The sequence below is a fragment of the Marmota marmota genome, unplaced genomic scaffold (assembly GCF_001458135.2).
Source record: "Marmota marmota marmota unplaced genomic scaffold, marMar, whole genome shotgun sequence".
In the NCBI taxonomy this organism is placed as follows: domain Eukaryota; kingdom Metazoa; phylum Chordata; class Mammalia; order Rodentia; family Sciuridae; genus Marmota; species Marmota marmota.
In genome coordinates this window covers 10,178,256-10,202,013 of record NW_025999999.1, presented here as the reverse complement: position 1 = coordinate 10,202,013, position 23,758 = coordinate 10,178,256, and the positions used below count along the sequence as shown (strand labels likewise).

Sequence of the window (23,758 nt, the reverse complement as noted above, 5' to 3'; positions counted from 1 at the left end):
CATCTATCCTCTCCTCTCATCTTTCAGCTTTTTCCTCCATCTTCCGCCCAATTGAATCTTCCGCTTTGGCTGGATTAGCCCACACAGAACACAACCATTCCCAAAGCCTTACCTTTACAAATAGATCCCTCTCCTCTATGCTTCAAATATACTGCTCCTTCAATGCCAGCTTAGGACCAATTTCATACATGACTCACTCCGTGACCCACAAAGCCCACATTCATCACTTCCCAGGCTGCTTGACTTGGTCAATAATAGTACATTCCTACTGCCTCGCCTTCTAGTGTCTTTTCTTGGATGTTAACCTCATATTCCCAAATATGTTTCTTGAAGGCAACAAATAGAATTTACACTGTTTTGTATTCCTCACAACATCTAGTGCAAAATACAGTTCCTGAAAAAAAATCCATGTAGGTACTGATGCCAGTTCACCTCCCCCACTGATAGGCCTTTAGGTATGAAATCCAACAGCTGGATTTCAGGAATGCTTGCTCTTTCCTATTTGCTTATACCTCATGCCTGCTCACCAATTACTGAATGCATATTTATCTCACCTTCTCTTCTGGAATGTGATTGCTTTCAAGGTAGGAATAATGTTATATGTGCCCTTCTACCTGACAAGGCATAGTTACAAAGTAGGGGCCAATTCATTCTTAGCAATAGAGTTTTAAAATTCCAACCACTTGGTTAAACCTTTCCATTTCACCAAGACAGTCTCTCCCCATGCCCTCTCTCACACATATACAAATATCCATCCATAAACACTACCTTGCAAGGTTATTAGCCTAAGTGTATTTGTGTATTCTCTGTAAAAGGTGATAATTTCTCTTTCATCAGTGAAATTCTGATGCTTAAATAATACGTATTGAGAAGCTAATACAAAGCCAGTACTAGGAATAAACATTTAAAATTAGTATTGGACCCTTTCCTTTCACAAGCCAGTTTACTAGTCAAAGGGAAACAAATAGCTCCAAAGTCACAGCACTCACCAGGACACCCAAGGGCATTCATTTCTTTGCCAGTCAAATATGGTGCTCGCTAGATCAATAATTGAGCACAATACACCGATACCTTGATGTAATTCTGGCACGGTGTTAGATAAAAGCACTGAAAATATACTCCTTTCAAATGGAGCAAATAACCACTTTGTAGACAGGAATATAATCCATATAACCAACTCAGATTTGTCACCTAGATATAGATGCTATTAGTGCCAATGATGAGCACAACCGTGTCTGATATTTCTAACTGCTTAGATGTGTTCAAAATGATTCACATAACAGTATTTACTTAATCCTCACTGCAGTAATCAATTACACTTGCTACTGTTATTATTCAAACATTACAATTAATAAAACCAGATTCAAGAAAATTAAATGGTTTGACTAAAGGCATACAGCAAAAAAATAATCTATTTGGACTCCAACCTAAATTTGTCTTATTCTGAAGCTATTTTATTCTACTGCCTATCATGTATCTTGGTTCTTTGAGAACAAAACTGACTATAAAGACATTCAGGGACTGGGTATCTGTGTGGTACTTCATGCTCCAACTTGTAGATTGGAACTTCCTAACCAAAGGATAACTCTGGTCATCAATTACAAAAACAAAACTATAATGCCAACACATAATTTAAAAGTCACCCTCTCATAATAAGGTGTAAGTGTATGGGTGTTTGTGTGTATGAGAGAGTTCAATTAATAACTCAATTAGGTCTATGTATTAGGTGTTAGTATCATTACTTTAGACAAAAGGAAACAGAGATCAAGTGATCTATTCAAGTTGGCACAGATAATTATTAGGGAAATAAAAAGTAGAATCCTCAATCACTTTGTCCATTTGTATGTTTTTTAATCAGATACTTGTTAAACTCTTTATGGCACTTCAGTTCTTAAAATCAGCACTCAAATGAAAAAATGGTACTGTGGAGGAACCTTGTGTCTTCCTTGCCAGTTGCTGAGTACATCACTGTGTTGGTAATAGCCAAGAACTGGGGCCCCTGCACACAGAAGAATCTCAGTAAAGATCACAAGGTAAGTGACCAGAAAAGGATGGAAAAGAATTCCTTGATTTAGAAGCCAAACCCTCACAACCTCAGAAGAGAAATAAGTTTAAATCCTCCTATTTCCAAACTCTTTTCCACAAATGACTTTCAAGTTCCTATTTATTATTTATATCTCTTGCTTTTGAAGCAAGACCTAGTGTTGCAGGAATGGGTCCTGGAACTCAAAGATAGTGCCTGGTGGATGGGAACTATGAGCCCTGGACTTGAGCTATGGCTCTGCAACTAATCAGGTGTTTGGACTTGGGTTGCATATCGTGCACAGAGAACTTTACTTCTCTGTTATACTAAACAGGGGTCTTACTAAATGCCCTGCCTATATATTATACTGGGAAATAATAATCCCAGAAATGCAAAGGCATTGGTCATCCACACTAAGAACTTAATTTACACTAAAAAAATAATTTAAAGGCAAAAGACATAATTAATGCAAACTGAAAGAGGCCCCAGGTCCATGAATACTCTTCTTTTATCAACCCATCCTAAAAATAACTTTCAAGAACATAATTAAAATCATGCATTTGCTAAGAACCTAGCATGTACAAGTAAATATATGATCAGAATTTTCACAAAAATCAAGGTGAGATTGGCATTATTCTCTCAAGTTTACAATAAGTGAATGACCTATTGGAAAAAATAACTTGATTGAGTTATATGAATCTTTGATTGGTTCTTAAGATCCATGTTTCCTTCAAACACAATGCTGCCTCCCTAGGAAAGATCAAGGATGACTTGGCCCCACTTTTAATACTCAGGGGTGAGGCTAGGGACAAAGTTCTCTTTGCTCATTACTAACCAATAATTAGATATTTGTTTCCCCTCTTTTTATATCCTGCATCTCAAAATATGATGTGCTGTCTCAGATTATTTTTTACTTATTTTTTTTTCTCCCAAATAAGCACTACCAACCACATCATGAGCTTTCAAGGAAAACACAAGTATCAGAATTACAAACTCTAGGGGGATCAGTCAGTCACAGGAGGCCATTATAACTTTTCAAATTTCATAACCACTATAACTTGGAGCTTACCAGGTTCTCCCAATAAATATTAGAAAAAAAATTTCCTTGTGTCAGGGAAAGATAAAAAGAATAATTATTCAATACATCAACATACTCCGACTTTTTTTTTTAAAAAAAGGCCTGCCCTCAAAAGAAACTAGTAAATCAAGGTCTAATCTTCTTGGGTTTTATCATAATCTAATTGCCCTGGGGAAGGGAGATATCCAAATCTAGCTCCCTCTACCCATCCTATCCTTCCTTGGGTAGGGAACCATAAAACACCTGTGAAATGCATAATTCAGAGTCACAGGCTTATTAAAATATTGAGACCTAATTATAGGTATATAGAAAATATTTCTTTCCACTACACCTTACGACCACATTACTAAAGTCCTATTAATGGCAGATCTTTTCACCCAGTACACCATGTCCAGCTATCAAGAAAGTTACAAAGCATACTAAAAGGCAAACAAACAGTTTGAAGAAACAGAACAAGTATCAGAGACAGATATGGCAGATATGTTAAAATTATCAGACTGGGAATTTAAAACAACCACGATTAATAAACTAAGGGCTCCAACTGATAAAGTAGACAACACGCTGGAAAAGCTGGCTGCTATAAATGGAGAGATAAAAATCCTAAGAAATAACCAAAAAGAATGTCAGAAACACAGTAAAAGAAATGAAGAAGGCCTTTGATGGGCTTGTTAGTAGACTGGACACAGCTCAGGAAAGACCCTAATATCAAGGATATCTCAATAGAAACCTCCAAGATGAAAAGGAAAGAACAAAAAAATGAGAAAAGAAAACAATAACAACCGAGGACATTATCCATATTCACTGTGCCCAATTTCTTGTGAGGACAGGCTTAAAAAAAAAAAAGCCAGATGCATGGATGTATTGCAAAATGATTCATTTTTCTCTTTTCCTGCTCGAGCACAAGAATGTGGGACAATTACAAAAAGTACAGATATGTGTAATGTGAATACCAGAAAGAAAAGAGAGAAAAGAACTGGAGAAATATCTGAAACAGTAATGAGAATCCCTCCAAGGTAAAGTCAGATGAGCCACAGACACAGGAAGCTCAGAGAAATGCTGAAAATTCTACATCGGGGCACATCACTTTCAAACTACAGGAGATCAGATTTTTTTTTTTTTTTTTAATCCTGAAAGAAGAACGATGAACCAAACACTTTATCAATGAGAGAAGAAAAGAAACATCCATCCAGTTTCTCCTCAGGAACTATGTGGTTAAGAAGAATGGACAGTGCTGAGAGAAAACTCCCACAAATCTGTTTTTTTTTTGTTTTTTTTAAAGAGGGAAAAAAACCCCACTAAGCTTCTAACTCTGTACCTTAAAAAATTATCCTTCAAAACTGAAGGAAAAAAAAAACTTTCTCAAATAAACATAGGTGGAATTTGTTGTCAGAACATCTATCCTGCAAGATTTGTTAAAAGAAGTTCTTCAGAGAGAAGGAAAATGATGTAGGTCAGAAACTGAACCACAGAAAGAATTCAACAACACCAAAGAAAGAGTGCATGAAGGTAAAATAATGATGATGTTTCTTGTTTTAATTATTAAATATTATTTTAATTATTAAACAGATAACAATTTATTCAAAACAATAATAGCAACAATGTATTTGATTAAACATGCTTACTCAAATAACTTATATACTTACACACACCTAAGAGAAATGACTGACACTGGTGACACAAGAAGCAGAAGGGAGGAATTATGATTTTTTTTTATTATTAAGTACTCAGACTAACCATGGAAACATACAATGTTACTTATTATAAGTTTGGATTAATTGTAAAAGTGTATTTCAATTCTAGGGTTACCACTAAATGAAGCTTAAATAAACAAATAAGAAATAGGGCTAAGAATGGAGGAAATCAATAAGGACATAGTTGAACTCAAGACTCTCATCAATCAACTGTATGTAGCTGACATCTACAGATTACTTAATCAAAAAACAGCAGAATACACATTATTCTCAAATCCATACAGAACATTCACCAAGGTAGACCACATTCTGAGCCATAAAACACACTCTAACAAACTAAAAGGATAAAATCATCTAATGTCTTCTTTCAAACTACAATGAAATTAAATTATAAATCAATAGCAGAAAGATATCTGGAAAATGCCAAAATATGTGAATTTTAAACAACACACTTCTTTCTAAATAGCACGAATCAAAAATAAATCTCGGGTGATATTAAAAAGTATTTTGAAAAAAATAAAAATGAAAACACAACTTATCAAAATGTACAGGATGCAGTAAAAGCATGCTTGGAGGAAAATTTATAGCATTGAGGACATGTATTAGAAAACAAGAAAGAATTAAAATTGATCATATAGGCTTCTGCCTTAGGAAACTAGACAAAGAACAAATTAAGTTCAAGGCAACCAGAAGAAAAATAAAATAAAATTTGAACAGGAGTCAATGAAATTGAAAATAGGAAATCAATAAACAAAATCAATAAAACTAAAAGCTAGTACTTTAAAAAAATCAATAAAGTTGATATGCTTTTAGTTAGGCTAAGAAAGGAGAGAGGATACACAAACAAATCAATCTCCCTAAAGAAGGACAAGACTTCACTACAGATCCCCTGAATATCAAAAGGTCAATAAAGGAGTTCAATGAACAATTCTAAGCATATAAATTTAATAACCTAAATACAATGAATCAATTCCTTGAAAGATGTAATCTGCAAAAACTCACACAAAATGTAACCTAAAATCCAAATGAGTCTATATCTCTAAAGATATAGAGAATCAGTAATTAATTACCTTGTAACAGAGAAAGCAAAGGTTCAGATGGTTTTACAGATAGATTCTACCAAACATTTAAGGAAGAAATTGTGCTAATTCTCAACATCCAAAAAAAGAAAAGAAATGCCACAAAATCCAAAGTATTAAGAGGAAATAAACTCCTGTGACGAATAATTGGTTATAGTAAGGTTTCAGTATACAAAGTTAACATACAAATTTAATCATTTTTCTTTATATCAGTAACGAACAAGTGGGATTTGAATTAAAAATCCCAAATCATTTATGTTACCATTACCAAAAATAAAAATCTTATGTATAGCTCTAAAAAGTATGTGCAAGATCTATATAAGGAACATTATAAAACTTTGTTGAAAGAAAGTAAGGAATATATAAATAAATTGATAGATATTCTATATTCATTGAGAGAAAGCCTTAATATTGTCAACATGTCAGATCTTACCAACTTGATCTATAAATCTGATTCATTCCCAATAACTTGTCAAATTATTCTCAGTTTATATGGAGAGACAAAAGACTCAGAATACTCAATACAGTGTTAAAAAAGAACAATGTTGAATGACTAAATATAACTGACTTCAAGATATATTATTAAACTATAGTAATCAAGGCAGTGTGACACCGGTGCCAAGGACCTGAACAGACACTTCTCAGAAGAGGATACACAATCAACAAATATATGAAAAAATGTCCAACATCTCTAGCAATTAGAGAAATGCAAATCAAAACTACTCTAAGATTTCATCTCACTCCAGAATGGCAGCTATTAAGAATACAAACAACAATAAGTGTGGGTGAGGATGTAGGGAAAAAGGTACACTCTTACATTGCTGGTGGGGCTGCAAATTGGTGCAGCCAATATGGAAAGCAGTATGGAGAATCCTTGGAAAAATGGGAATGCAACCATCATTTGACCCAGCTCCCACTCCTTGGTCTTTACCCAAAGGACTTAAAAACAGCATTCTACTGTGACACAGCCACATCAATGTTTATAGCAGCACAATTCATAACAGTTAAACTGTGGAACCAACCTAGATGCCCTTTAGTAGATGAATGGATAAAGAAAATGTGGTATATATACACAATGGAATATTACTCAGCATTAAAAGAGAATAAAATAATGGCATTTCCAGGCAAATGGATGGAGCTGGAGAATAAAATGCTAAGTGAAATTAGCCAATCCTCAAAAAACAAATGCTGAATGATTTCTCAGATTTAAGGATGCTGATTCACAATATGCTGGGGGGAATGGGAGGATGAAATGAACTCTAGATAAGGCAAAGCGGAAAAGGGGAGAGAAGGTTAGGTAGGGGGCATGGGGTAGAAAAGACAGTGGAATGCGATGGTCATCATTACCCTAAGTACATGTATGAAGACATGAAGGATGTGACTCTACTTTGTGTACTACCAGAGATATGAAAAATTGTGCTCTATATATGTAATATGATTTGTAATGCATTCTGTTTGTTGTCATCTATAACAAATTAAAATTTAAAAAGAATGAACTATTGAAAAAAAAAGAAAGAAAAGAATGTACCCATCTGATCTTCAACAATGGAGCAAAGGCAACACTACAGAACAAAGATACTTCTTTCATAAAATGGTGCTGGATATCTAGACATTCACATGCAAGAGAATGAATCTAGCTCTTAAAGACCCTTCATCAAAGATGATGTATAACTGACAAATGAGAATATGACATATTCTCCATATGCTATGTCATCAGGGAAATGGAACGTCAAACAATGAGTTTCCACCAAATGCCTATAAAAATGGCCAAAATACAGAAGGTGACGCCACAGAACACTGAGGAGCATCTCTCACATGCATTCCTAGTGGGAATGCAAAATGTTCCAAACCTGGAAAACAGTTTGGTAGTTTCTTTCTTTTTTAAAACATGTTTTTTAGTTGTAGTTGGACACAATACCTTTATTTCACTTATTTATTTTTATGCGGTGCTGAGGATTGAACCCAGGGTCTCGCACGTGTCAGGCGAGCTCTGTACTGCTGAGCCACAACCCCAGCTCCTGGCTTGGTAATTTCTTAAAAAAAAAAATATGCTATTATCATATGAACTGGCAATCATGCTCTTGGTATTTATCAACTTATGTCTATATAAAAACCTGAACATGGATGTCTATAACCCTTCTACTTATATTGTCAAGACTTGGAAGTGACCCAGATGTCCTTCAGTGAGTGAATAGATAAGTAAACTGTGGTACTTCCAGATAGTGAAATATTATTGTGCACTAAAAAGCAATGAGCTATGAAGCCATGAAAAGACAGGAAGGAAACTTGAGTGACAAAAGTCCATCTGTAAAGCTATGTACAGCTATGTGCTATGAAATTCCAACCACATGACATTCTGGAAGAGGTGAAATATAGAGACAGTAAAAAGACCAGTGACTAGAAATTACAAGGGAAGGAAGGAAGAAGAGGAGGACTAGGTAGCAGTTAAACTGTTTTGTCTTACATTACAATGGTAGATACGTATCATCATATATTTTTCCAAACCCCCAGAATGTGTTCATCAAGAGTGAATCCCAATGAAAACTAGGTATTCTGGGTGGTGATGGATCAGTATAGGTTTATCAGTTGTAACAAATGCACCAGAATGGTAGGGATATTGATGATGAGGGAGGCTATGCATTTCTTGGGGACAGGGATATATGGGAAATCTCTGTAGCGTCCTCTCTATTCTGCTGAGAACCTAAAAGTGCTCTAAAAAAAAGTTAAGGGAAGAGAAAACGAGGAATAGAGAAGAACATCAAGAAGATTAGTTCAATCAAGGAGTCTTCAGCCTGATTACTTCCAGCTTCTATCATACAGTTGTGGTAATTCTTCCTCACCAGTTGCTGGGAGTAAAAAGTTATCTGTAAAGTTCAGATTTGCCCATTAATTTCTTACTTTGAGACATGGTGATCTCAGTACCTTGCCTAAGAAGGTTAGGAGTGCAGAACAAACATCTAGTAGGAGTTGAAGAGGATTCTTTTACATGTGTCATCCCACTTAATTTCCATATATGTACTTGGGTTATAGTTCACATCCAACAGTTGAGACCACATATCTCAGAGAGGCTGAGTAACTTCCTCGGTATTATATAGTTGGTGAGTGGAAAGGCCAGAATTAAAGCAGAATGGAGCACTCTTTCTTAGAATTAAACTTTCCTTGTGAAAATAATGAACTTGGTGTGGGAGGTATGTTTTATTCAAATCTGGGTTCTCAGTCCATGAAGTACTTCTCATTACTGCACCCCCAGTGACCCCAGTTCCTCTGCAGAAGCTGGAGCCCAGAAGCACTTGGCACATGTCTCATTTGATACTGATCAGGAAGAGCCAAACCTTTGTGCTGTTGCCGAACCACCAGAAATAGGTAAGTGTCCCCAGTTGACTGGGCCACACAACGGCACTGATGTTGACCTCTTTATTTCTTATGGCAACAAATGGAACTCGGAGGTGAACATGCTCCACAGGGCCTAAAGGAACAGGAGGAAAAGAGTTAGTTTTTATATTCATAGAAGAAACCATCAAACTTTATCACACTCCTAGATTCTTTTTTAAGGCATTTTTTTATATTTATTTTTTAGTTATAGGTAGACATAATAGGTAGACAAAATAATTTTTAAATTATTTTTATATGGTGCCGAGGATCGAACCCAGTGCCTCATACATGCTAGGCAAACACTCTACCTCTCAGCTACAACCCCAGCCCTTAGATTCTTAACCTTAATCCCTATCAAGCATTCCCTATGATAAAGCAATAATCACAACCCACAAATGTTGGGAAGGGTCTCTACACTTGAACTGAAGTACCTGGTAAAACAGGGAACTTAACTCAGGTTTCAGATTTCTTGAGTGATAACCAAATTGAATTTACATCTGATAAACACAACTTATGAAACAAATGCTTATGAATTTCCAATCCAAGGACAAAGCTAGTTTACTACACACTTGGCCATTGAAAAGGAAGATAAACAGCAGTCTGTTTCATTTCTAACGATTAGCATGTTTTGTGATTAGGGGTCAATGCATTATATGGAGGGCTCTCCCATTATCCTCAATTGTTAATTGGTTTCCATCTTCTTCAACAATGGGCCATTGTGTCTCATCATCTGTAGGACACAGTGAGTGTCCTTCGGAAGCTGGCAAGGCCTTTTACAAAGATAGAAAAGTACATCTCCCTAATTTGAAGGAGAAACAAATGCCAGGTTCTCAAATAATAAAAATGCTGTACTTCTCCTTTTTTTTTTCCAGAAAACTGGTATAACCAGCATTGAGCGCTCTATATTAGCAAATAAAAAAATATACGCAGACACGCCCTAGGCAGGAGATGTGAGGAAGTTAATGCATTCATTTCCAAAAAAAAAAAAAAAAAAGAAGAAGAGAAAAAACACTGATGAAAAATTATTAATACATTAGTGATGTATTGTACGGGGGCGGGTAGATTCATTATTTTTCAACTCTGTGGCATTTTCTCCTCCTTTCATTTCTGACAACATGGACCACCCAGAGAGCATTGCATTAAGTGAAAGAAATCCAAGCACAGAACAATTTCTATCAGATGATCCCATTTATATGTGAAATCTTAAACTGTTAGAAATTACAGAAGCAGAGGGTACCTTCGTGGTTGACAAGGGATGGCAGAAGTGGGGTGGGGTGGATGCTGATCAAAGAAAACCAAGTGTGCAGAAGATAGGAGGAAGAAAGTCAAGAGGTCTATTGTACCATGGTGACTATGGTTAATAAGATTGCATTGGATTTTGAAAATCACTAGAACAATAGATATAAGTGTTCTTACCACAAAAACTAAGTTGGTGAGGTGATGCCTATGATAATTGGTCTGATTGAGCCATTCCACAGTGAATGTTTATTTCAAAACATCATGTTGTACATGATAAACTTGTATAATTTTTGTCAGGTTAAAAAATTAATGAAGAGAAAAAAATAGAGGAATCTGTGTATGTGCAGTCTGAAAATGTTTTCTGCCTACAGTTCTATGCCCTGACTCCAGGCATATGGCACTGCAAGATTTTTTCTAGCAAATAATTTCAACCTTGTCACTTCATGTGCACATTTGGCTGAACATTTAATTATTTTAAATAAGCAAATCTGTATTATTTCTGTATGGTTTGCTCAATGTCAGTCAAAGAACACAAGAGTGGGGAAAAAATATTGGCTACTTCTGTTTATTTACTCATTTTCCTAGGAGCTTACCTGACTAATGTCTTTAGCTCTTGAGCTTTACTGGTCAACAAGGATACAGAAGCTGGGGCCAGGGGCCCCTGCTATCCCCCTCCCAGGCAGAAGATGAAGACTAGCTTCCCTCTTCCTGCATTGACACTGAGGTCTTTCCCAACCTGGGTTCCAATGACTTATTCTTCCATCAATGGGGGGAAAAAATTCTTTTTCATCACTGAGTTTGCTCCTACACCTACTTCACCAAATAGAGTGAAACCCTTCCCCAAGATGCCTCATAGGAACCCTGGGCTTTCCCACAGCTCAGCATTGTGCACAATGCCTTAAGAACCTGGAAATTCTCAGCTTTCTGTCACTTGAGAAACTTGGTTTAGTCAGGGTAGATGCTGAAGGTTACTGTGATGCCCAAAATCATAAAGGAAGATCTCCTTCACCTTGAACTCACTCCAGAAACAAAAGGGGGTGGAGCTTACATAATTGGAATGCCACCCAACATGGTTACATTTATTACAGTTTTGGATCAAGAATATTTAGTTAAAAACAATCTTAAGAAACAATACCATGTAGGAGACAAAACATGGGTCAGTGAGGAGAGAAGAGAAGGGAGGGATTGAGGAGGAACACAGAAAAGTTCCAATATCCTCACTGTCAAATAGTGACCTTTCTGATAAAAATCTAATAATCTGTGTGAAGTTGACTATTATGGGTGAGTAGCAATACTTTTGTTAGTTAAAGGCCCAGGGTGGGGCCAAGAGCAGGTTCCACTGGTAAATATGGCCATGATTGATTTGGAGGGAATTAGGAGCTGATAAAAGTTTCAAGAAATATTTCCGTTTTCATGCACATAACCCACAGCACAAACCTGGTCCTCGCTATCATGTTTTTGGCACTAAGATATGGTGGTCTTCACACCTGCAGTCAAGGCTCACCCTTGGCAGAATCAGGAACAACCTGGGTGGGGCAAGTTCTTGGAACAGAGGAATGTAAAGTTATTTTTCTTTCTTTGTCTTCATTTTGGAAGACAGCAGAAGTGTCAGGGAGGAAGCTAACAGGAAATCCTAGTAATTGCTATAATAACAGGTAACATTCATCATGTGCCAAGCTGGGTGCAAAGCAGCATTCTGCCCACTGCAGAAGACAGAACTGAAACTGCTATCATTTAGAAAGGTCTATGGTGCAAGGCTGGCCCTTGGCCAGTGTCTGGGAACTTGGCTCTGGGAGTGTTCCCAATCAACAGTTAACTAACTAGGAGGAGTGGTTCACTTTGCCTAAATTGGCTTTGCAAACAGTGTGGATTTTTGTGAACACCCACTTTCCACAGGGAGTTGGGAGGTTTGGAATATGCCAGGCTGACGTACTCATGTGATCAGCTTCCAATAAAAACTAAGGGCACTGAGCCCCTAATGAGTTTCTCTGGCAGACAGCCTTTATGTTGTTACCTCCCACCCCAAGAGGAATTGGCGCATCCTGTGTGATTCCACAGGGAAAGGGCCTGTGGGAGTTGATGCCTGGTTTTCTCTGGGCTTTGTCCCCTGCAACCTTTTCTTGATTTTGCTTTGTATCTTTTTGCTGGAATAAATCATAGCCATGGATGAGGATGAAGCTACATGCTGAGTCCTAAGAGTTTCCCCAGTTTATCATCAAGCCTTGGGGTGGTCTTGGGGCCCCGACACACACACACACACACACACACACACACACACACACTATCCAATGACTCTCTCAGATTCCTTATGAACTTTGTTTTAAAGATGAGGAATCAGAGGTTTAAAAGGTGAAAAAGTTGACCTAAGTTAGACATTTCACAAAGAAATAGGATGGATTCAAGTGCAGGTCTCCCTTGCTCTAAAAACTGCACTCATAAGTACTGTGCACACTAACCCACCTATTCAGGCTCCTGCCTTGGTGTTTCCAGTCCAGAGTGATTATAGTCCATATCTGTTTTACCAAAAAAGGCCCATTTCTTGCTGCACCTCCCCTTCCTCAACAGATGTAAATCCTGCAGAGCAAGACCATATTGTGGTCTGCCCAGTGCCTGGCAGAATGTCTTGTATGTATTAAGAACTCAGCAAATACTTGTTGAATGAACCAATAAATGACTAGGTGCTTTATTTATTTTTTTCATTTGTACTATTGTAAGAACCCTATGAGGTAAAGTAGCAGAATTAAACCATTGTAAAATGGGAATTTTAAATTAAATTATACCATTTTAAAAAGTGTAGAAAGCCCCCAAAAGAAATCATTTATCTCAATGTCACATGTTTTTAGGGACATAATTGCTCTACAGTCCAGGTCTCCACCTACATGCTCCACATTCCTCACTGTTGCTCCTTGTACTAGGGGACTAGGTCGATTCCTGTTAATCAGGGACCTCTTAGATGTGGATTGCTTATACAGTGGAAATCATACCATCATTGTGTTGTTAATACACAATGAATACAGGGAGTTCCTTGTATTCACTTCAACACTTTGAAAACTCGTAATTTCCACCTAAATGACATGTAATGTGAAAACTATCATGGGGTATAAAGTGGTCCCTGCTTATCCACAGTTTGCTTTCTGCTATTTTATGACCCGCAGGCAATGGTACTCTGAAACTCTTAAAGGGAAAATTCCATAAATAAACAACTCATAAATTTTAAATTGCATGTCATTCTGAGTAGCATTACAAGTAGCATTACAAGTCTCTAAATTCCACATGGGTAGACGCCTCAATCTTCTGGTTTGAATCACTATTAGACATAGGGAACCCAGTCTCAGCTCTGAATTCCAGGAAGAAGGAGTTGACACCGGGAGGAAAGAGAGAAAGGGGCTGGCTCATGCCACTTACAAACCACATGCAGGAAGAGGACGGCTGTGTCGGAGCCAAGGCTGTTCTCTGCATAGGCCGTCACCTGGAAGATCCCCGCACTCTTGTACACGTGCTTGATGCCATCTTCAATTGGGCTGAAGTTAGCATAGGACACGGCAATGCCATCCCCAAAGTCAAGCTGGATGTTTGTCCTTTGGAGATCACCCTGCAAGGGAAGAGCCATCGGCCTGGGTCCATTCACATAGTCCTGCCTGACTTCCAATGAGATGCTTCCTCCTGTTGATCCTTCAGCATCACCTTCTTAAGACCTATAGTCTTTCCCAGGAGGCAGAATCACCTTACTACAACCATCAGACTCCTCTCTGGAAGCCACTAGGCACTGTGGGCAGGCACTGTGGACCTATTGTCCCTGTATGTGCAACCTTGGGACAGCCGGAATTGCTGTGATACTGGCCACAGTGGGCAAGGTACAGCCTTTCTGAACTCTGAAGTAGGGAAGCCAAGGGCTTTCCTAATCCCTCACACATGGTTTAATTCTTCATAAAAATAATAGCAATAATAGTAACAGCTAGCACCAAGGTTTGTATCAGTGCCAAGCAATTAATCTCCTCATAACCCTGTATTGTAGAAAGTATCATTGTCCCCATTTGTAAATGAGGACAAAATCATCAGACTAATGTCACATAGGCAATAGTGGAAGACTCAAGTTTTGAAAGCAGTCTAACTTTAATGCTAATACTCCCAACCACAATTCTATAGCTATCATTGTTTCTATTTCTGAGCATTTATTGTTGCATTCTAAAAGCTAGGTTAATCACTTACACATCTCCTATAATGCCATCTTCAAAATTACAATATAAGGTAAGATGATCATTCCCATCCAGATGAATACTCTATACTATTCTAAATTACATATGTGTTCCCTTGTCCTTGGAATTCTTGAAAACTACCTAAGCCCCCTGTTCTCTGAAGCCTCTACTGAATATCGTGGCTCACAGGTATCTCTGCCTCTTGGAAGGCTAAGAGCATCTTGGGTGCTGGCTGGTGATGTGATGTTGATGGTTCAGGTGTGCACCTGGTACCCTCTTAAGCCAGCACTTATCTTCTTGAGGAATGATGCTGAACCCCACCCTTCCTGTCTTACCCTTTGGATAAATGTAGTCAACCTGAGTCCCGAGCAGAGATGCTGGATAAAGAAGAACAGGGTACTTCTGTTCATATTCAAAGATGGATGATGGAATAAAAAGAGAAATACATCATTTTGGAATAATGAGCCAATATTCTGCCCAGTATTTGTGTACTGGCCACAGGTTCACTTTCCATCTTCCTCCATGGCAACTTAGATGTGAATGAAATATTGATAGTTGCTCTCTTGACCCCTACACAATGTCAACTACCCTTGAGTTTATAAATATAAATTAAAGTAGAAATGAATCCAAGGTAATTCAAATGGATAAGATCATGGCTCTTCAAGTCCATTCAAGAAAAGGTTTTTATAGCTCTATTCCTGAAAACTCCCTAATGAAAATGTAATAATGACCTCCTCTGAATCTTAAAGTCCTTTAATTCAAGCAACTGGTGTGGAAGAGGCCAAGGAATCTGTCAACCTAGGATAAGAAACCTTCACCATAAAGTCTAGTGTGGTCCTGACTTTAAAGACTCTAAAATGCTCATACATGTGGAAAAAAAAAAAACCCTCCTGGCTGGCTTTGCTCTCTTTCCATGCTATCAAGAGCACAGAGCAATTTGCATGTAAATTTAGAGGGCTTTGTCAATCAGGGAACCTTCCTGCTCCACCACCTCAGCAGAGTGCCTGAGAAGGCCCTGGTTTGGGAAGAAGCTAAACAGCCCCCACAGAGAACAAGAAGCAGACAGCAGTGCTTCTTCTACCCTAGAATGAATACACGCATCTGATTTTACTGCTCGGGTTGCAAAAGACACTAAAAATCTAATGGTGCAGGTAGCTGATGTGAAAGCAACTAATAAAATATTCTTTACAAAGGTAAGTCTAAGGCATTTCAATCATCTTTCCACTCACATACTTCTAAGACTCTCAAAGCGTTGTGGGCTTTTCTAATCAGCTAAGGGTGCACTGACCACAGGTTCACTTTCCATCTTCCTCCACGGAAACTTAGATGTGAGTAGTGTTAGTTAATGCTACATCAATCTATGCTTGGTGCTTGGTCATTTATTATAGATCCAGTGGCAGGAAGAATTACCATAGTGATTTGTATAACAATATGTTGTTTATTAACAAAGTTATATTGCAAGGCACATTCTAGTTTGGTTGTTTCTCATAAATTTGTCAGGGTGATATGATAGCATTCTTTGAAAAAAAAAAGGCTATTATCTGTTTCTTTAGTTTCTGCTTTTTCCAGATAATATTTCCTCTATTATGTAAAAAGAGACTCCTAAAAGCAATGGATGCATTTGAATTTCCTTTTCCTGGCAGTTTACAGTTTATGACCTTCTGGTGATAAACATTTCCTAAGCAGACCCTAAGGAGGACCCTGAAAATATTTCCAGAGCTGCAGGCTTCAGAGGCAAGTGGGGTCCCACTGCAGACAGGTCTTCATTGTGGAATGAAAGGAAATGGATCTCGAAACACCCCAAGCTTTCTTTCCCGCCACTCTCTTCTGCAGAAGTCTCTGATTCACACTCTAGACTGTGGTACAGGAGCCTCTGGAAATGGCAGGTCTTTGTTTTCTTCCCTTTCCGAGTTTAGACCTCAGAGACCCCTGTAGGCTCCTACCTCTTCCATGAGGATGATGAAGGTTGCATTGTGTCCCTGCTCTGCCACCAGGCGCCCATCAGTCGTCACCACATGGAGGCCCCGAGGGGCTTTTCCAGGACACAACTGGGCCTTGGCGGAGTATTTGTCCCTTACTCCATCAGTGCAGTTATTGGACACAATCCTCCGGTACCTAAGAGGAATTGACAATTGACAGTACTGAGCTTTGTGTCAAGCATGTGAGCAAGTGTGCACATTAGAAAGAGAGCTAAAGCAAGAGAGATGCTCCCCGCAGCTGCCCCTAAAACCAAGTCTCCAAAAAAGACAGCCATTTATGAAGATAAACAAACATGGAGGAACTGCTATCCTTCCATCTCCGGGAGAGTAGCTCCTTAAACATTACTATTGATCCTACCCGGTGAGCTGCGGATCGGATCAGTGTCTGAACCAGCCAAGAAAAATCAATGTCTGACTCACATACAGCAGTAGAGGAGGCAGACCATTGGACAAGAGAAGCAGGAAAAGTCAGTGCATCTGTCTGTCAGGGAAGAGCCAGCTGTATTTACCCAAGCCACCTCCAGCTTTCCCCATACCAGAGAGCAGCTAAAACATCAGACTTCAAACTCTCATTAATCAGGAGGCCTCTTCCTGCCTTCCTTTCATGTCCCAGATGACATTTCTTCTCCTAATACCTATGGCTCTTACTCTGGAGCCAACTGAGCTATTTCATAGCATATTTTCTCTCTTTGATAATATTTCATTTCCTACTCAACACAAATGTCAGATTAGAAGCACAGGTTTAAGACACTGGTTTAATCCTGGTAAATTTACCTCAAGGAAGAGAAAACTTCCCTACAAAAACAATCAGTGTTCTGACAAAACCACATTACATAAATGTACCTCCATCACCAACCACCACCATCACCATTATCATTACCACCACATCTTAGCTTCTTTCACCCTCTCTGTCAGGAATAATTAACCACTCCATCCATGTTGCCGTCTTCTGGCAGTCTCAAATACAGGGGAATACAAATTCTTCTGGAGTGATATTGGTCCTCCATTAGACCTGACTTTCCCCATAGGTTCTCCACTACTGCACTACCTACTGCATAGCCCATCCAGAGATCTCAAGGAGACGTTAAGCAAATGTTTTCCATAGTTGTTTTCTCAGATGAGAAGACAATGCACCCTCTTGCAAATGTGCATCATTATTGTTCACTGTCAATTGAGCTCATGCCAGGAGTTCTGCTTCCCAGCACGGCAGTCGCTTTCTACAGGTGACTACTGTGCACTTGAAGTGTGGTTAATGTGGCATATTGCAATGATAATTTTTATATATCAGGTTAAATTATACATATTATCAAAATTAATTTTACTTTTTAAAAAACTTTAGTGTGTGACTATTAGAAAATTTTTAACTACATAGGTGGTTCACACTATTGTTCTTTTGGTCATTACTGATCAAGATAATCAAATATTCTAATCATATTAGACTTTCTTTCTGATCTTTAGTCACAAGATATTTAATTTTTACTCTTAATACATATTTCAGTAGTCTTAACTCAAGTCTTAACTCAAACTTGCTATCATCTATCCTCCCTCTTTAACCTCAACTAGCCATCAGCTCAAGCTGGTTGGTGATTTGTAATATCAGCCAACACTAAAGAAACTCGAAGAGTGAATCCCTGAGGGGAGGGTGCAAATAGACTTTCCCTTTCATTTGTGTGATTTATTTGGTTAGCTATTTGTTGTTTTGCTCACCAGAATTACTTAAATTGGACCTACTTATACCCAACACATGTATATTAAGACATACAAGATGTCCTAATGCGATTATTTTCTAGTGATGTGTAAAGAATGGTGTGGTTATCAGTTGGATGGTCCACCTGATTCTTTGTAACTATATAGTCCCCTTCCTTAAACTTCCTAGAGTTTTGTTCTCTGACACCACATCTCCTTAAATGCAAGCTGTTGGATTTGCAGTTTCAGTGGCTTAAATCCCTAATCCAGGCTCTTATAATAGCCTAACATCAAAGACTCTAAAATCCCAGACTGGAATCCAGAAATAGCCCTCTCAAATCTTTAGAAGAGGTGATAATTGAGAGGACACCTTAGACTTTTGACACTCATAGCGTCTTCTGGAGACCAACATCATTCACATCAGGCAGGATACACTTAAAAATGAAGGGTCTCTACCTTACCCCGGATCTCTCAAATCAAGTTGCATTTAATCAAGATTATCAGATGCTATGTAGCCACAGTGGAATGTGAGAAGTGCTATCAGTGCATCCATGTACTTGACAAAATCTCTTCTGCATCATAGAGGCAGCAAAAAAAGGCCAGACAACAAATCTCCAAGGAAATTGTTTTCAAGCATCTGAGAGATAACTAATAAGTGAGCAAAGAGAGAAACACACATCTAATTGGAGAATTCCCAAGAGTGGAACATGACCTTCTTATCCCAGGAGCTCCTAGGATGAGACTTAGGAATTCTCATTTGAAGTTTTCAGCATTGATGTATGAGAACATCCATTTCCCCTCTTCCCCGAGAGCACTGTAATAGCTGCACGTCGCCTGTATCAATTTACTTTACTGGAGGCCCAAGGTACAAGGCAGCATCCCTTTCCAGAAGAGATATTTTGACCAAATAACAAGGAGGGTCTGCCAGAGGGAAATGGTAGCCAGTACTGAAGTGTGGGTGATCACAAATCTCTTCTGAGGCTTTCAAAAAGAAGCACTCTTAGCTAAATCACTCTTTTGTTTCCCTTACCTACTTGGCTAAAAACAAAACAAACAAACAAACAACAACAACAAAAAAACAACTCTATATTCTCTCTTCCCCAACAGCCAGGCATTCCCTTTGATGCCACCATCAAAGTAAGGGGAAAACAATGAATCCAGTCTTCAGGTGTTTGACTTACCCAGTGCTGTTCAGGTAGCTCTGGCCAAGACTGCAGTCCTTTGATGGGGATGCTGGATTGTACCAGAAAGCTGGGACACACTGGCTTTCCCCATGTCTCTCATAGCCATAGTCGCTGTGGGGAGAATGAATATTACAGAATGATGCGCATGTATAAATGCGACAACACCACAGACCCATAAAAACATACACATGTCCTAATGCTATCTAAAAAGTCACAACATGTGGTTTTAAGCATTTCCAGTGAAGGCAGATACTCATACTTTCAAATGGAGTTTTAGATTTAGAAATAGTTCTGAGTCATTTGGAGTTGGTCAAGAGGGAGAAAAATGTGGATAATCCAATGGAAATTCTAGGTTAGAAAGGTATGGATTTAAATGATGTGACAGGTACACTGATTTGGAGGTGGATGGAGGATGATATATATACACACACACATACATACGTACATATTTGGATCCAGAGATTGAATCCAGGGACACTTAACCACTGAGCCACATGCTTATACCCCCGCCTTTTTTTTTCTTTTAAATTTTGAGACAGGGTCTCACTAAGTTGATTAGGGCCTTGCTAAGATGCTGAGGCTATTCAAATTTAAAAGTATATTTGGGTCACAGTAGAATGAATCAGATAGGTGGATGACAACCAAGATGACATTAAAGATCAAGTTTTATGCTGTGATTTAATATATGCTGTTCCAAAATAAGTTTCATTGATTTTCATTTTTTCCTGAAAATTCAGTCTTTCTCAAATACTACATGTGCATTCACATATATACACATAGCCATTTAAATTTTCCTGATTCAATATTTAAAGGCTTTCACATTTCCCTAAAAATATAAGTGTAGTTCTTTCCATGTTACTATAAAATTTCAGTAAGAATAAAGTGAAGAAAGTCAGGTATGATTTCCTTCCTTTCTCCCATGTGCAAAATGAGAAAGTAAAAGACCATTGCAGGAGGGGAAGGCCAAAGGCTATCTCCCTGCTTCTTGGTGTTTCATAAGGTTCCCAGGTGTGTAAATGTCAAAGTAAAAGGAGAGCAATGAAGTAGGTAAATGTGATCATTGCTCTCGTAACGAGCCAGAGGTCACTGAGGGTGGCTCCTCTTGGCAGCAGAATTTATGCTTCCAAGTGCAGCATCCAAGGGTGTCCTGAAGCCCACAGACTGGGCAGCACAATCTGGGCATTTGAATATTGATCCACTGAGTGTTAAGAAAACATAGAAGAGCAAGGAAAGACACTGTCTCTGCACTGCCCCTGCTTTCTGCTGCTCTTATATTCTTTGAGCCAAAAATTTGTCAAATTTTAATGAAAACACAGGCAAATGATCTGTGTGTATCTATGGAGAGGAGAGAGGAACACCAACGTAATTCCACACTTATCACCCAATGTATGCCCTGACCTTTAGAATAAATATAACAAGTCTGTCCTCAATTGATTTTCAGTCCTCTGGGGAGAGAGACACAACATACCCCAAATCCAGTTAAAGAGTAAATTAACAGCAAGAGACCAAGCACAAACTCATACAGTTCAGAAGTGATAACTGACCAATGAGATCTCGTACACTATCTGCCCACCTCATCCCATGTTCTTACCCATCTTCTTCCCCCAAACCCATAACTGGACACTTATGGTCCTCTTTATCTTTGTGTTTATGCTTTGTTTGAAGCACTCTATCCTTTGCCTGTGTTTTGTGGTTTCCTACTTCTTCTTTAATATCTAGGCTGTATGAGTCTGTCTCTACTTCCCTAGACAAAAATCTTTGGAAACTGAAATGGAAACTACAAAAGAGCAAGGATCTTTGTCATTGTTTTCCACCAATTTGAGAGTCAACAACCAGCAGTACCTAGAAACTTCAGGTATTGAATAAATGCACATTATGTGAATGAATATGCCAACCACCTCATAAATTACACCATTGAGTTGCATCTATTTCTGCAGGAAGATTGTGAGTCCACATGGATATTCTGGTATTAACCACAGAGAGTACCCTGAGTGCTCAGGAGGTAACTGTGGAGTGAATGTGAGTAGAAGATCTCTGCATGGAAAGGTGGAACTCAACATCAGCTTTGGCTGAAACTGGAAGGAAGGATAAAGGAACATCTCTGACAAGTAAATCCTTTGCTAAGCATCCTCACCGACTATTATACATAACCCAACACACAATTTATTAATTGCTTCACTTCATTCTATTGCTACTATCTATGATATCACTATCTATGATATATACTGCTAGGAAACTCTATAGTAACATATTTGATGTGATTTTTTATTTGGGCAGTAGGGGCTGGACCCAGGTTGCTATACCACTGAGCTATCTGCCCCCAGTTCTTTTTATTTTATTTGATACAGGGTTTCACTAAGTTACTTAGGGTCTTGCTGAGTTGCTCAGGCTGGCCTCAAACTTGCAATCCTTCTGCATCAGCCTCCTGAATGGCTGGAATTGTAGGCCTGAAACACTGTGCCTGGTTTGTCAATGTCCTTAAAGTCATTTGTATCTATTTGTAAGTATGGTAGTAATTATCTACAATAGAGATCCACTACCTCTCTCTTCCTATTCTACATTCACTGATGTCATGTTGGTGGCTTTCAACCTGCCGTGGTGGCAATATATACAACAATCAGTATTTGTTAGTTCCCAGAGAGCTGGGAGTTAAATATTTAACAGCACACCACCGAATATCTGATGCTAAGCATTATTTATGTGTGACTACACTGGGCTGTAGTATGGCTGTACTACGTCTAGAAAATTCTGCAACTGCTTTTTAAGGTGAAGCTATTAGCATGTCCAGCTAACCCTAGGAAATATTAGTAATCTGTAAAGGAAGGATGCTCTCTTAAGCAGCTCTGGGAAGGAGAGAAATGTTTTAATACTCTTTGCTAAATGTAACCATCTCTGGAAGTTCTGTTCAGCTCTGATACCTGTTAGTGATGCAGTAATTAAAAAAGGGTGCATCAGGCTTGCTGCCTTGCCCCAAAGAGCAAGAGCACCTCATTAATATTTAACAACTTTAGCAGAAACTGGCTGCCCCCAAGCTGTGGACTTCTTCATTAATTTCTGCTAAATGTATATTAAAATCTCCCATACTGTCCAACCTCCCTCCCCGCGCAGGAGTCTGCATGATTTGGACAAACAAGCAGCTCCAGCAGCTACTCCAGCTTCCTGGGGAAAGGTGTTCTGTTAAATTGTGAGGTTTGGACAGAATGCACCAGAAAGTTGGATTTGCCTCAGGGAAGTGTGCTGCCGCAGATTCTGCAAACACACAAGCAGTTTCCTTCAAGAAATAAGTCACGTATGTGTCCTTCTTGATTATAAAAGGGTTCGAACATCTCTGAGTTTAGGAAAAAATTTCCTCATTTCCAGGAACCTATATATCTTCCTTTGATTCTGAAAGAGGACCAGCCGGGATGGTTCAGAAATCCCAAACCCTCTGCCTATCAGAACAGGAAGGGATGCCCAGGCAGGCCCCATCCCCTCAGTTGGTGGATTGGAAAGGAAAACTTAAAAGTAACCAAAAAATGCCAAAGATTGTACATAACTGGGCATGGCAGATAGAGCTGACAATCAAGACTCTTGATCCCTGTTGAACATTAGAATGATCCTAGGTGACACCCCTTTAATCATCAGGCAGGGTCCCTGGTCCCCAAGAATGATGTTGTGAAACTCTTGGAACCAGTCAAATAGGCATGGTCTCTTCTACACAAGCTCCAAGCATCGTCCAAGCCTCAGATGATGAAGTGCTGTCGTTTCCTCCTGGACCCCTCCCTTCCGTCCTCTGTACCCTCATCTAGCAGTTGAGATTCAAGGGCTAATGTCCTACCGGCACATCTATCCCATTCTAGTTATTAGTGTAATAATGAGGATTTGGGATCTGGCAATTCTTACCAGGCACAGAGCAAGCACCCACAAAACAGACACAGAAAACCATCACCATCAAAACAAAGTATTAATTAATGTTGCGATCGTTTAGTTGAGGCAGATGCTTAAGTATGGCCATAGAGAAAGATAGACAATTATATCCAAGCCAATGCAGAAATTATTTGCAAGACTCAACAAATCATTCCTCAAACATCTCTCCTGATCAAATCTCACTCTATCCATCTGCCTTATCCCCCTGCTTACCAACAACCTTATCCTCTCTCTGCTCTGTCAGTTCCTTATTCCCATCTTTGAAAGTCTGGTTATTTTTATTTAGCTCTTCAACAGCAAGTGCTTATGGCTCCACCTCTGCCTC

The 23,758-nt window shown here is 38.7% G+C and overlaps 1 protein-coding gene across 1 annotated transcript in view; it reads right to left on the bottom strand.

The window, feature by feature from the left end:
- Nucleotides 1-23,758, bottom strand: part of Sorcs3 (sortilin related VPS10 domain containing receptor 3) — a 578,947-nt gene that overhangs the window by 21,943 nt on the left and 533,246 nt on the right. Inside the window, exons 17-20 of the mRNA XM_015494901.2 lie at nucleotides 19,525-19,638; nucleotides 16,622-16,793; nucleotides 13,888-14,074; nucleotides 9,204-9,337 (exon numbers count right to left, since the gene is read on the bottom strand). Coding sequence (XP_015350387.1) covers nucleotides 9,204-9,337; nucleotides 13,888-14,074; nucleotides 16,622-16,793; nucleotides 19,525-19,638 — 607 coding nt within the window. The remainder of the gene's footprint in view (nucleotides 1-9,203; nucleotides 9,338-13,887; nucleotides 14,075-16,621; nucleotides 16,794-19,524; nucleotides 19,639-23,758) is intronic.